Below are 15380 nucleotides of genomic sequence, written 5' to 3'. Positions count from 1 at the left end.
TGCAAAGCATTTGGATGCTGCTTTGTAGGAAATGGATTCAGCCTGTTGTGAGCATCTTTCATTATTTTCAGAGAATTAATGTTTAATGCATATTCAGATATGGTGAAACAGCTTTGGTCCTGGATAGGCAACTAATAAAGTTGCTGTCAAAAAGTTACTCTAAAACGAAGAGGCAAAGTCGGACTTATTAATATCTTCTTATTCACAGTATCTTCTGAAACAAAATGTCATCATAGTCTGAAAGAAGTAAGCTATCCTATTGGAGTTTAAGTGGGTCAGACTCAAACTCCAGGAGTAAGGACTTTATGTTTTGTCTTCACATATAAAATAGATCTAGAAGTGTGTTTCAATCCACAGAAAATAAATCTCCACTTAATACAGTATGTTTGGTACTCTATAATACCCATTTAGAAACTTCCTAGTCTGATGAAGTGAACTACTGATATGTTTTTTAAAATGGTTTCGTTATCTTCTATAAAAAGAAGAGAAAAACCTAAGGAAATAGAATATGTAGGATTTGCTTTAAAAGGAAAAACTTCTGTGTTAAAAGACATGTAGAATGTGGGGTGGGTAGAGGTCTGTGTTTTTTAAAAGAGCAATCTTCCATGATCAGTAAAAGCAATACATGTAGTTATTCTGAATACACTAGAAAATCAGTATAATTTGTAAACTTCTGAGTGAGCCTTTTATTGACGATCAGCAGATTTCCTGCATGGGAAACCCTTTATGAGAAAACATAACAAACAGGACTAGTTAATGAGTTGGTTTTCACATTTTTTTATCATGTAGTAAGTGAAAAAGAAAATAAACCCAGAACAGAGAAGTTCTTCTTTGAACTTGTATATTGGATTAAATGTATAATCTGCCTTACTGAACTTTTTTGTATTGTAGTGGATGATGTAGTAGATGAAAGTGATGATAACGATGATGCTGAAACAGAATCAGAAATTGAAACTGAAAATGATGATGACAAAGACCAACATTTTAAGGTTGGTAGAGACAGAATTAATTAAAAAAGCTCCTGAAACTTAAAGGAAGCAGGTGCTGCTTGGAAATATCAACCTTTCTTGTTCAGATGGCTTCAAGATTTTTATCAAAATCTCTTTACTTCACACTTAATGTTTCTGGAGTACAGTGGAACAGAACTGCAAACGCTTTTGGCAGTGTTCTGTTCCCCACTTGTATTTTTCTCAGCCGACTTTTCCTACATAAGCTGCTCAGTATGTAGGAGCTGCTCTAACTTTTTTGATCATTCTGGACTGGGATTGACTAGATCAGTGTTTCAGCAAGGTAGTAAGTTCAGGCAACTGTAGAGGCACAGATAGATCTTTCACTGTTGTACCACTTTGGGAAGTTATTATCCTGCTCTCCACCTGCCACTTGGAACACAGATGGATATTTGGTCAGAACTGCCTTATTCAGTATTTTTATATTACAGATATTTAAGAGTTAATTGAATTGTCTGTCCATGGGCTGGAAAGACAACTTTTATTCAAGGGTCTGATGAGCCCTGATGAAAGGAGTGTCTTCTACAGAAGCAGCATTGCTTTGTCACTGCAATCAGATGAAGTCTCCATATTCCAAGTTGCAATAGTCAAAATATGCACAGATCTCATGTAAAGTGTAGTCTGATATCTGTGTATAATAAATTTGTGTAAAAGCAAGAAAATTGAGATGTTTTAGTATTTCTGTTGAAATAGAAACTTAGGTATACTAATAAAACCAAGCTGCTTAAATCTTCATGGTGAAAGCTGCAGTTCAGCTAATTTTCAAATAGGGGTATTCTGCTTTTAAAGCATGGCTGTGTCAGGCGTAAAAAGTGAATGTTTCAGATTAATGTTTTAGAAGTGTATTTATTCTGCATGCAAGATTAATTTGTTCTGATGATCTTTCAGAATGATGATATTGAGACTGATATTAATAAACTGAAACCTAGACAGGAATTGGGAAGACCCATAGAAGAATTGAAAATGTATGAACAGTTTTTCCCAGAACTTTCAGAAAACTTTCAGGTAAAATATATGATTCTCAGGACATTTCTTGTTACGTCAGGTTGACTCTGGAATACACTTTGATGTTCTTTTTTTTGATGGATAGTTCCTCTAGCCAAGAAACATGGGTCTGCAGTTCTAGATCTACATATGAGAGTGATATATACTAAGTAACTTAGTTAAATGTTATGGTTACTTCACTCTGACTGAGAAGGGGACTGTGGGCAGATGTAAACAAAACTGTTTTCTGATGTCTAATTATTGGACAGGGCAGAAATAAAATAGTAAGGAAGGACATGAGATTTCTGAGAGAGCTTCATTGTATTAGGTATTTCCTTTATGCTGTGCATCTACTTAAAATCAGTGGTTAAAATATCTGGGTCAATTGCACTGACTTGATGAACTGACTTGTTATTGATGAACTACTTGTTTATGGTTTTAAAGCTTTCATCTTGTAAAAGATGAACCTTAATTGCTATGATAGCTTATAACATAATAACTGTTATCTTTTAAATTACATTTCTTTTGGATTATTCAAAAACTTACCTCAGGAAAAGGGAAAGAGAAATGTTTCTAATGTAAATGGAACTTAGGAACTGTTAATAATTTTTTTAATTATTTTTTCGCCTTTATTTTTTAAGGAATGGGACTTAGTTTCCAAGGAACCAAAACCTTTTGTACTTGATGCAAATCTGAGTGGACCTATTGTTGTTCCTACAGCCAGCGAGGAGCACTCTGCTGAAGCAAACCAGTCAACGAAAGGGGTTGCTTTGAAGGAAAGCAATCCTTTATTGACAGAGGAATATAATAGAAGGCCAGTCTTTCTGGAACTACCAAAGAAAGATGGTATGAAAGACAGTAGTTCACATCAGAAAAATGATCAAAGAAACATGCTTCCATCATGCCAGTGTCTAAGCCAAGAAATTGTAAAAGGCTTGGACAGAATCAGTCTGCAGAACAGTGCAAAAAATGATCAGTATTATGGTCCAGGGTGTGTAGTAAAGAAGGAAAGCAAAGATAGCCTTACCACACTTGTTTGTAGTAAACCTTGTGAACATGTTTCACCCTGTGGAAGTAGCCTATTTGAAGGATCATCTGTCCAGCTGGGAAAACTCTGCTGCACTGGAGTGGATTCAGAGGAGGAGGAGGATTCCAGATCTAGTTCATCAGGGGAACAAGTCAAGCTTGAGGTTTCCGATGTATCATCAGTTCATGACTGTGATCTTTATATTGAAATGGTAAAAACCACAAAATCTATTCCAGAATATTCAGAAGTGGCCTATCCAGATTATTTTGGCCATATTCCACCCCCTTTTAAGGAACCTATTCTGGAAAGGCCATATGGGGTGCAGAGGTGAGTTACCATACTCATTTTTTTTGTTGTTGTTATTGTTCCCTTGAGGAACATGTTTTAGGATGAGATTAACTAGATAATCTCCAGAGGTCCTTTCCAACCCTGACTATCTGTGATTCTGTGGTTACCAGGCCATGTCACACAGTTTTCTTTGGCATCTAAAACTATTTTCAGTGAAAAGCAGCTTGAAGGTTAGGTGAGTGCACAGCCATAGAGAAGAACACAATCTGATCTGTAATTGCTAATTCTGTAATTCAGTTTCTAAATACTAAGTTTAATTTATACGTTCCCTTTCTACCTTCCCACCATCTCCCATCTAAATTTTGTGGTTTGCAAAATAACAAACCAATCCACAGAAAAACACCACCAAACAAACAAAAAAATCCCCAACTGAATGCTCTCGAGGTCTTAGCAAAGGTAGAATGGTTCGAAGATGCAGCTTTTCTCTCTGCTGTGCTAAAAAGCTATCTTTCAGGAAAATATAGTGGAGAAAGTTAAAAAATTAATACTCCGAAGTGTTTGGTTTTGGTGTTTGTAGTATAACAGAATTTAGAGGTAACAAATGCTGAGAATGCAGTTTGTGTTAGGTCCTGCAGAACGGCACACAATAAACACAGAAGGAAAAATAAAGCAAACCAACAGAAAACAATACATAAAACTCCTCATCATCTCAGAGAAGAAATAAATGGGTGTGATGAAGACTGATGAGACTCTTAAGAATAATTTGCAGAGGTAGTATGAAGGGTTGGCTCATATACATAGTAGGTTACTGTAGACAAACGCACATGTTAGCAGAACAATAGCAGCTATTATGAAACCTTGCAGCTATTATGAGACCTGCCTAATTATGAGGGTGAATGCCTTTGGCTTTATATTTGTAACTATAACCAACTTAATGAGATTCTTCATATTTACATTTAGATATTAAAATCATTAAGAGATTAAGTACGTTTAGGTGGTATAATTAAAATCCTTTAGCTGTTTCGTATGTGTCATAAAACAGTAATCTTGCCAGTGAAATGAACAAGTGCTGAAAACTAATGACATAATGAATATACCGTTCAGTGTTGAAGGAAGAGAATCTTCCCTGTGAGTTCTTTATTAGATAGTCAGTTGGTTTAGAAGAGAGATAGTCTTTAGTCAGGAATCACCTAAGAACTGCATTGTAAGAAAATCTTGCAAATCCTCATGTGTGTTTTTGTACTAATTAATTATTCTGAAATTTCCTGGATAAAACTGAGTGAATTCAGATACAATTTGTCATTCCAGTGCTTGCTCTTAGATATAAAGAACTGTAATAACAAACCTTGTGTGGTTATACATAAAGCTCATTTGTAGAACATAAAGATAATTTCAGGGTATATTTTAACCTTAAAATATTTTGGTTTTGTTATATTTCATATGTTGAAAGTAACTTCTTTAGGTCTTGTGTGAAATAAGAATGAAATATCAGATAGTATTGCTAACCTTGAATCAAAAATCCTACATCACATTTTTAAGATACACTGTTTTAAAAATTCAGTTTTCTACAAATGACTCAAGTCTTGTTACTTCAATATAACAAACTTCTGAGAAGGGAACCTGTTTAAAAAGGGCTTAATCTTCTTAGGAATTCATATTTTTTAGGAAAGTGGTAAAAATGAGTTTGATAGGGGAATGAAAAAACTTTAAAGCCTTCTACAAAGCTGTGTCCAAGCTCTTTTGACATTCAGTGGGATTTATGTTCTCCTTAATGTAAGCAGTTAGTTACTGCTAATCAGCTGTCTTCTTTAGAAAAAGAATGGTTGCTTTAATCCATCCATGTAATTTAAGAAAACATTAGTGGGTTTAAGGTGTGATTGAGTGGGTTTTCTTCATACTTTTGTTAGAGCAATGTGGTAGAGGGTTTGGGGCTTTTTCTTTAGTCTTGCAGTTTGCCAGGAGATGAAGTGTTTTTGAATTAGTGTTTTGGAGTAATTTTCTTTTAAGTTCAGTAGCATGTAATTATCACCAAAGGTCTCACCAAGTTATTATTTTTTGGAAAAATGAAATTGAGAATAACTGAAGTGTTTTATGTTACTCTATGTTTTAGAGAAGAAAATTATCCCATATAAATTTGGGGTTAAATTCCTACTTTTTTTCTTCCATTCCTTAAAAATTTAGGTTGTTTTTTTTTTTCTGGACCCTTTTGTATTTTCTAATCATCAGGATCCACAAAGGACTAGTCTATAAGAACACAGCTCACATCAACAGTGTTGGTTCCAGATTTCTTTTTTCTTTAATTATCTTGATATAGTTTATCTTGATTTTTTTGGAAGCTGAAAATGTCTATTACTCCTTTTCCTTTTAGTGTGCATCTTGAATACTGTTTCTTCTTCCCTTTCATATACATTGGTCATTATAATGGTATTTGAGTGCCATTATTATTTATGTAGTATTTATTACGTATTTTCATTGATGGAGGTTTGTCTTGGCAAAACTCCTGTGATGATAGGAAGTGTTATGACCTTGTAGAGCTGAGGCATGCTGAGATCTGAAGAGTTCTGTAAGATCAAGTGCAAGATGAAAAATCTGTGGTTCTATCCTGAGCTGAACTTGTTCAGATAGATTGTGGTGAGTCAACCTCATCACAATCTTGTCAGTACATTGGACTTGTGAATTGTTTTCTTTTCCAGTTAGTTTAAATTTAAAAAGAGGTGCTAGAGTTGTGCACTTACCTTCTCTTTCTCATTCGTTAACAGTATTTATTTTAATTGAATTGAGAATTTCCAGCATGAATACTTTACTGCTCTGTTTTTGTATTCTTCATTGTTAATCTGCCTCCTTTTCTTCTTATTGCAGGTGCTGTGCAAGCTTTTCCACACAGCTCTGCCACTATATTTCATTCTTGAACTGCAACACATTCTTACTTTTCCAAACCAGGACCTAGATACTGCCAGTTGTGCAATGGTTTTATGATCTGGATAAGCATACACCTGACATTTGGCTGACATCACCAAATTAATTTTTATTTGTTACCTAGTCAATAAATGAACCTAGATCTCCAGAGGTGAAAAGCTAGTTCGCTAACACACTCACTGTATGACCTGCTCTCTAAAACTCCTTAATTTTGCTTATGGTAGGACTCATATAAGTTACTAATGTTATCAAGTGTTGTCCTGGATTAAAGCATTAACATAAGTAACGTTTGAGTTATTCCTGCTTCTATTATAAAGTATGAAACTGCATTTTTTTCCATAAGATAAAACCCAGTGGGTTGTCTGCATGAAAACTCAGTTCCCTCACATAAATATTGGATTCAGTCAGCTGTGAATGCAGGTGTTTAAACTTAAGTACACATAAGTGAGGGTGAGGCTGAGATCTCTCTGAACTATACCACTATCTTCATGTCAACTTTGTTAGTTTTCATTCCTATATAAGTTAATTCCTCTTTTGTAATTGAGAACATTATGTGAAAGTTTAAATGAGAACTTTACTTTTTATTTTAGGACAAAAATATCTCAAGATATTGAAAGGCTAATTTATCAAAATGACATTATAGACAGAGTTGTGTATGACCTTGATAATTTGAGGTAAGTGTTTACCTTTCTGGAAAGAATATTTGACTCATACTCTAAGTCTATTCTACTTACTCTGTGATATGATTTGCAATATTTAAAGCAGATTTCATTGAAAGTTTTATCTGATGTAACAGTGTTTCTGCTATCCAGGCTGTATTTTAGAGGAAGATTCAAAGTAGTTTCTGAACTGCCGAGTGAGGACTGAAAGAAATCAATTTGTTTTAGTTAAGTTTGTTTTATTCATTTTGGACCCTTTTTCTACTCATAGTTATTCCGTACCAGAGGAGGCAGATGTTTTGAAGTTTAATTCCAAATTTGAATCTGGAAACCTGCGCAAAGTTATTCAGATCAGAAAGTAAGATATTTCAGCTCTTCTTTTCATACTTTAGGCCTTTTATTTCTGCTGCTTAAAAAAAAGATTGATTTGTTTTTGTTAATCTTTAGAAATGAGTATGATCTAATTCTGAACTCGGATATAAATAGCAATCATTATCATCAGTGGTTTTACTTTGAAGTCAGTGGAATGAAAACTGGCATTGGTTACCGATTTAACATCATCAACTGTGAAAAGTCAAACAGTCAGTTTAACTACGGTAAGATACATTTCCCATACTTTGAGAAGAAATACTTAAAAAATATCTATACTAGACATCTCAGCTGTTTCCTTCCCTTCTCCACAGGATCAGTAGTATTCATGTTGTCAGTTTACATGCTTTATTTTAATAGTATTTTAATAGAAGATGTTTTGACAGCTTCAGTTAAAAACTAAAAATGTATCTTAAACCATGAGCTGTTGGTTTTTAAAGTGAAGTTTTGTTGTAAGTGAGGCCAAAGTGGAAGAAATTTACTGGTGCAATTAAAAGTGATCTAAGACTGTTGGGCGGGGTGGACAGCACCAAAGCCTGTTGATTGACAGAGGTCAGGGAGAATGACATCATAAGTCTATTTCTGCATAGAGGTATATTTTCAGATGTGAAAATAGGCAGAGACATTCTGAAACAGTTTTGCCTTATTGATGGGATGGAAAAATAAGTCTACTTATTTTTTTAAGTCTACTGCCGGGCTTCCTAAGTGACCCTTGCAGTCTTTAGCAAGTCTGATGCATGTACCTCATTCAAAAGTACTGGCTTAGTAAATATGCCTTTCTTCCACTTCTCTGGAGTGTGTATGTGGTGTGTGTGTTATTCAGCTTAAAACCATTTGTTTCATGAAGTTTCTTTTTTTTCTTGCTGAATATTCTGAAATTTGTCCTTAAAGAAGGAAGAAGAGAAATTCCTTCTCCCCTCCCAAATTCAACTCTTTGTACAGAGTAATATTGTATTCTTCTTTGTTGTACACATAACATTCACATGGATCAAGTCACAGAATACCAGGTAGTTTAACCAGTAATAAGATGCTTCTAAATTATTTACTAATCCTCATCGGTTGTCTTAAATCTTCTTTCATGTTGCATATATTACTTGATAGTTACTTTTGTTTTTTTTAAGTACATTGACTAAATCAATCAATGTGGTTGGCTAATTACTCAACCAGTAAATGATGTTCAATTAGTATGTGTTATTTTCTCCTTTAACTTCATATTAAGTATTCAAATTAAGTATACTATCCAAAAAATACATAATTTAAAAAGTTAACTATTAAAAAAGTTGCCCTGAAATTCAGTTATTTTTCAGTTATTTATGTGAATGGATAATAGTATAATTTTTTGTATTCTCTTTGAAGCCTTTTTGTTGCATGAGTTGGATGGAGTGGGACCCAGGGTTTTTTGTAGATTACTGTTTATGCTAACCTCATCTTTCATTTAAACATTTCATTTTGGTCTTCCATAGATCTGGTTCTTTTCTTTGTTATTTTCTGAAAATCAGGAATCTTTTGTCACCTGGTTGAAAGAGCATACAATATCCAGGCATTCATGAAAATATACTCTATGATAGTGAGTGAATAAGTATAGGTAATTTGTAGACTTGTATGTACATGTCGATGTGGTCCATTACTGCTAAGATCTTTCTGTTTAATGTTAAGCATTAAAGTGAGATGCACGTTTTCTTTCAGGTATGCAGCCCCTCATGTATTCTGTTCAAGAAGCACTAAATTCTCAACCATGTTGGACTCGTGTTGGGACAGATATTTGTTACTATAAGTAAGTATGTGAATCGAACATATAGCAAATCTTAACTGAAGTTTAGCAGGAGGTACAATTTATGAGGAGAAACATTTGTTTCTGCATTTGATAACTGCATTATTCTGTTGTGAACAGAGTTTTCTTCCCAAGTTACTAAGGAGAATAATAGAAGTGATAGAAATATACAGGGTCTTATTTTGCAAGCACACTGCTAATATTTAAGCTCTTCATATTTTATACTTTTCCCAGAAATTGCACACTGTTTCAGAGAAGCTTTTAAGGGGCTGTATATACGCATGCTTACTTGAAATCTTCTCAGTGACTTTGACTAATACTGACCACATGGTCCTTTTGATGAGCCTCCTGTAATATATGGTGCAATCAGTGTACAGCAATCCTGGAACACAGGATGACATGGTACAGCATATCCATATGCAATCCTTCTAGGTTGGTAGCTGTTTGCTTACTTTTTTTTGTTTGGTTTTGTTTGTTTTATTGCGTTACTTGTTTTTGTTTGCTCACCTTTTTCCAATGTGGATGAATGTGTGTATCACTGCTGTAAGATAGGATCTTTACAGCTGGTGGCAATCTGTGTATTTAACCTGAATGTACACAGAGGAGAAATACAGTTTCTAAAAATCCTTCTGACACTTAAAATGTGTGCTCAGAAATAATCAATGGTATGAAAAAAATTATTCTAATATATATGCTACCTTCATTTTTGCTTTAGGAATCACTTTTCAAGAAGTTCAATTGCTGCTGGAGGTCAGAAAGGAAAATCCTATTACACAATTACGTTCACAGTGACTTTCCAACATAAAGACGATGTGTGCTACTTTGCTTACCATTACCCATATACGTACTCAACTTTAAAGGTGAGAAGATTATGATATGTTACATAAATAAATATTTATAGTTTTAGAAAGTGTGAAATATAAACATTCATGAGTGCATTCTTTTTGTTTCTTTTAATAAAATTTAAAATGCTCCTTAAAATTGAAAATTTTCATAATGTTAGTGTTTAGACTGCAAAGTGTATAGGTTGTTCTAAAAAACAGTCCTGGAAAAAAAGAATTGATGCTTGCAGGCTAATTGGGTTTTGTAGGAGTCATAAAAATGATTATGGAACTGGAGCATCTCTTTTATGAGGAAAGGCTGAGGGAACTGGATCTTTTCAGCCTCAAGAAGAGATGACAGAGAAGACACTTCATCAATATATATTATATCTGTACGTATCTGAAGGGAGAGTACCAAGAGGATGGAGCCAGGCTCTGCTCGGTGGTGCCAAGCAACAGGACAAGAGGCAACGGGCAGAAATTGATGCCCAGGAAGTTCCTCCTTAACATGAGGAAGAACTTCCCTACTGTGCAAGTGACTGTGCATTGGAACAGGTTGCCCAGAGAGGTTGTAGAATCTCCCTCACTGGGGATATTCAAGAACCATCTGGATACAATCCTGTGCCATTTGCTCTAGGATGGCCCTCTTTGAGGAGGGAGATTGGAGCAGGAGAGCCACTGTCGTTCCTTTCAACCTTACCCAATCTAATTGATTCGAAACAGTGCTAATTGGATGAAGTATTTGTGTTTGAGTCAAATTTGGGTCAAATGACTTGTATCTTGCTTGTTCTACATATACTTCTTGATAACTGAAGTTACCATAATTAAGATAATCTCACTCATCTCATAGGCACTCTGTACTTGTGGTTCTGCCCAGATGCCAGCATGGACTCTCTGCCCACCTGATACCCATTCCTTGACCTGGGACTCCATACTGGCTTGGTAGTCCACCTTGGAGTTTGCTAGCAAATTGCACATGCACCCCCCCCCCTTGCACACTTGCTGTGGGGAAAATGCTTATGCTTGCCTGCCACCCCTAGCAGCTGGTACCAGGCACATGGGCTTGTAATCCATGTTACTATTCTAGGTGCTGGCACTGAGAAATTAGCCTTTATTGCAGCACCAGTTTGGGGACTCACTGTTCTTGTTTCAGTGGTTGGACACCAACACCCTTTACCTAGTGCAGTAGCTGGCACTGAGACACTTTCATTGCTGATACCACTGACTGAAGGGTGCCTGCAGTGCCTACAGCTCCATCTGCTGGAGTCTGCTTTGATTCCAACAGCAGCTGAGACATGGGACACAGAGTCTCTGGTACCCACAAAGATGCTCCCAAGGGGTGTGTCATCTCCAACTAATGATGCTGAGACACTTGATCATTCCCAAATCCACCTACACCCATCTTGTTAGTTGCACTAGTCTACATTGCACTTGCATGCACAGAATAGAGAGTGAGGCTGCTAAGGAGAGAGATAGCTAAGGCATACTGCAGGGATCGGGTGCTTGATTTTTGTATGGTACTGCAGCCCCCCTCTTGAATTTCCTGAATCCTCAGGTTCCTCGTTTCCTCCTTGTTCCTCAGGTGACTCTTTCCAAATCTTTGTCTGTAGATTCCTAACAGTCTGTCAGTGAGAGACTGGTGACTTTGGTCTTTGCTATTGTTTCTGTTGTGTCTCAGCTCTCCGTTGCTGTTTGTTCGTTCTTCCTTTACTTGTTATTGCTTTTTGCAGTGGAAAGGTCATTTATCAGATAACCTTAATGAAGCAGAGGTTCTTACCTTCCACATACCCTTACAGTAACATCTGTGTACAATAATGTACCCTCTCTGCCTTCATCCTTCTTGAAGCAGTTGGAAAAACAGAATCTATGAAGAGAAGTATTCAGTCAGTCAGAGATGTAGAGAATGATATTTCACGGTCAGAATTATGATGGAAACTTGAGCATTATTGAGAACAATAAAAAGAAAGATCTGTTAAATAGTACTTTTGAAGTATGCTGTCATATGTGACTGCAAAGGATTTGAAGTATTTTTTTCATTATTTTTTGGATCAAGATGCATCTTCAGAAGCTGGAATCTATGCACAACCCTCAACAGATATATTTTAGGCAAGATGTTCTCTGTGAGACCCTGGCTGGCAACAGTTGTCCATTAATCACTATTACAGCCATGCCAGAATCCAGTTACTATGAACATGTCTGTCAGTTCAGTAAGTATGACTTCTCTTTATCATCGTCTGAAAACAATGTAAAACTAGGTATTTATAGAAAAAAAAATTAGCATTAACTGCTATGCATTGTAAAAACAGCAATGTAAAATAAGGTTAATAACTTTCTTGAAATTAAAAGGCACCAGTAGTCAGGATTTGCTATCTATTTAGTAATATTTATTTGTAGTAGTCAAAGTTATTTATATTTGGAAATATAAGGGTATATATTAATATATTTAAAATTTTTGTTGCTAGATGCTTTTGTATGTTACATTTTGCAGACAACACTTCTTGGAAAAGAGTGCCTGATGAGTAACTTTTTTCTCCAAATGCTGAGGTTATTTGCTTGTCAAAAAATCTTTCATAAAGCCAATATATAAGTTACTGTGATGCAAAGTGAGCTTTGGCTGTAATAGCATTCCTGATTTGTTTGTCCACTCCATTGTTTTTCTTGGCTATTGGGAAAAAAGTTGTGAAAGTCCTATCATGACTGCCAGCTCAAACTAGTTGTGACTGTATAATTGTCTGATTGAATTTAAAGCTCCACTGTGATAGTTCTGTAATTAGCAGTCCTTTAAAAAATATTGTGGCAAGCTCTATCAATAATACTCATACTCAGTAATACTCAAATCACAAATACTGTTTTTTTTGCATTGTAATGAATGTAGCTGGCTGTTGGCTCTTTTTTCAATTTAACAAACTTTACTTAGCTTAAATCATATTTTGCAATTTCTATGCATACTTCTTTTAGGGAATCGTCCTTATGTTTTCCTGTCTGCGCGTGTACATCCTGGAGAGACTAATGCAAGCTGGGTTATGAAGGGAACACTGGAATACCTTATGAGTAATAGTCCAAATGCCCAATGTTTACGGGAATCTTATATTTTCAAAATTATTCCCATGCTCAATCCAGATGGTGTCATCAATGGAAAGTAAGCATACATTTACTTACAAATATATAACCTGTACTACTAATTCTTTATATCATTATTTTAAAAAGAATAATCCAAAGTAATCCTGGAAAGATACAAATGCAATACTTAATGAGATAAAATCCAACCAACTTTTGCAATATTGCTAGGACTTCTTCATTTTTTTCCTTTTTAAAATGTAGTTGCATTGTGTCACAAATTTCAGTTTTATAAAAAATATTTTTAGTTTTCCATGGATAATAATCATTGCTGTGTGATTTGACATGACATTTTAATTGTCTCTCTGAACAGCAGTCTTGGATGTGTGTAACAGTGTCATATGAGACCACACCTGACATTTAGGAAAAGCTAAACAACTTCCCAGTCCTAATAAAAAAAAAAAAAGCCTTATATTTGAGAAAGTTTTTTGTGTAAATATGTTTTTTGGCTGTTGTCAAATGTTGTTAAAAGTGGAAAGTTAATAGGTGTGCAAGAGAAAGGGTAAGAGGTATCCTGGTTTGATTAAAGTTATTCATAGTAATTATTTCACTTACTGCTTCTTTTCTTAATAGATTTAAGGGATATTTCAGAACCTTTTGAGACTGCTGTGAGTAAACATTCAGCAGTCTCCATTTACTTGGTTACTGGAATTCAAATGAAATGGAAATTTTGCTATGATGAATCTACGTTTTCTTCTCATCTAGTTATGAGTAATATTTTTAAAAGTTTTGTGAATAAAATAATAAAAATAAAACCAATTATGGATTTCAGTAGAACTCTGTCTTTAAATGTAAGATCATGTATATACTGAAACACTTCTAATGAAATAATTCAGGATACAGGGACAATTAAGAAATATGTCCCAGCAGACACAATCTAAAGGCAAATGTAATGAAGATGACTATGCAATCATGAATTTCTGCAAGTTTAAAAGTTCTTGCTGATAGCTGACTGAATTCAGAGATGATCTTTATTTGTTTGCTGGGGGTTTGTTTGTTTGTTTGTTTAATTTCTTCTTTTTCTCACAGCTCCTTGTCTCCTAACAGTTTCCTGTTCAAGTATTAGATTTCTAGTTCACATTGGTCTTTAAATTACAGAAGTCAAGACACCAAAAATGTAAAGATACCTTATATTTGAAATTACTGATTTTGAACTAACATTTGAATAGAAGTTCAAGTCGTCAGTTTCAACAGCAAATAAACAATATTACAAGTGGCTTCACATAAGAAGCTGCTTCTAATTTATTTTTAGTTTCTCTGTAACATAACTTAAATACCCCAAACAATTCTATTACATGGCATGTTAGAAAATTGAAGTTTGTTTCTTGCCAGACTCCTTCCAAAGAAGCAGTGGTGATGATGAAATCTTGAGGTGGGGGGAAGGTTTATTTAAAAGTATGATAATACAGACTACATCATGCGTTTTTCCACCCCCCCACAATAGCCACCGTTGCTCTTTAAGTGGAGAAGATTTAAACAGACAGTGGCAAAATCCAAATCCAGATCTGCATCCCACTATTTACCATGCTAAAGGGTTACTGCAATATCTGGCTGCTATAAAACGTTTACCTTTGGTAAGTATGTGTGTGTAAGCAATTCTGAATTTTTTAACTTTATCTGTGTAGCTAGTCTATAAATTAAACATTTTAATGTGGTCTTGTAAACCGCGTCACACTTAAATTTAACTTGGAGAACTGGTCTTCTGCAAACCTGTAGATGTAAATCTGTTACATTGGCTAGGATAGAAGGTTAAACCTTCCTTAGACGAATCCCATGTTTTTTGTCCTCATACACAAGTTAATTATATAAGGAATTGTGTTGCTTAATTCTTTTGAACTTTCAACAGTAAGACAAATAATAAAAAAAAATTGCCTTATATTACTTTCATAAAGTGTTAACTCCGTATGCCTTGGTTTTATTTTGCCAAATGATTTATTGTAGGTCTACTGCGATTATCATGGTCATTCTCGTAAAAAGAATGTATTTATGTATGGCTGCAGCATCAAAGAGACAATGTGGCATACAAGTGTTAATGCTGCCTCTTGTGACCTGATGGAAGACCCCGGTTACAGGGTAAGTTTGACATTTGTACCTCTTTCTTTGGGCATGGATTTGGAATATACTTTTAAAATAACTTCCTGATAATAATTCTGTGCAAGTAATGACTCCATAACATAAGCAGACTTATTTAAAATGATCTCTTTTTAGTTCATGAGTGTACTTTTAAGTATTTTGACAGCTTTAAATATTTACGTAGAGTGCTTAATTTTTTTTTTATTTCATTGTACCAATAATTGCTTTTTTTGTGTGTGTTTAATATTACTGTTAGAGACAATAGGTGGAAAATATACTACTGTGCATTCATAATTACTGGATGAACGTATAGTCATTTAAACTTCCACAAAAACATCCACTGCATTG

At 34.9% G+C, this 15380-nt stretch overlaps 1 protein-coding gene across 9 annotated transcripts in view; it reads left to right on the top strand.

The window, feature by feature from the left end:
- AGTPBP1 (ATP/GTP binding protein 1) overlaps positions 1–15380 on the top strand; it is a 56400-nt gene that overhangs the window by 23431 nt on the left and 17589 nt on the right. For all 9 annotated transcript variants that reach the window (XR_003532148.1, XM_027670817.1, XM_027670820.1 and 6 more), the window contains 12 exons: positions 892–989; positions 1896–2012; positions 2633–3345; positions 6813–6896; positions 7153–7239; positions 7329–7477; positions 8937–9024; positions 9737–9881; positions 11896–12049; positions 12801–12981; positions 14404–14533; positions 14901–15032. Coding sequence is in view for 8 of the 9 variants with exons in the window: in XM_027670817.1 (XP_027526618.1) it covers positions 892–989; positions 1896–2012; positions 2633–3345; positions 6813–6896; positions 7153–7239; positions 7329–7477; positions 8937–9024; positions 9737–9881; positions 11896–12049; positions 12801–12981; positions 14404–14533; positions 14901–15032 (2078 nt within the window). In the remaining variant the exon portion in view is untranslated. The remainder of the gene's footprint in view (positions 1–891; positions 990–1895; positions 2013–2632; positions 3346–6812; positions 6897–7152; positions 7240–7328; positions 7478–8936; positions 9025–9736; positions 9882–11895; positions 12050–12800; positions 12982–14403; positions 14534–14900; positions 15033–15380) is intronic.

This window comes from Neopelma chrysocephalum, unplaced genomic scaffold (genome assembly GCF_003984885.1).
Source record: "Neopelma chrysocephalum unplaced genomic scaffold, ASM398488v2 Primary Assembly neopelma1_96936, whole genome shotgun sequence".
NCBI lineage: Eukaryota > Metazoa > Chordata > Aves > Passeriformes > Pipridae > Neopelma > Neopelma chrysocephalum.
The sequence above is the reverse complement of the archived record's forward strand: the minus strand, read 5'-3'. Positions and strand labels throughout refer to the sequence as shown.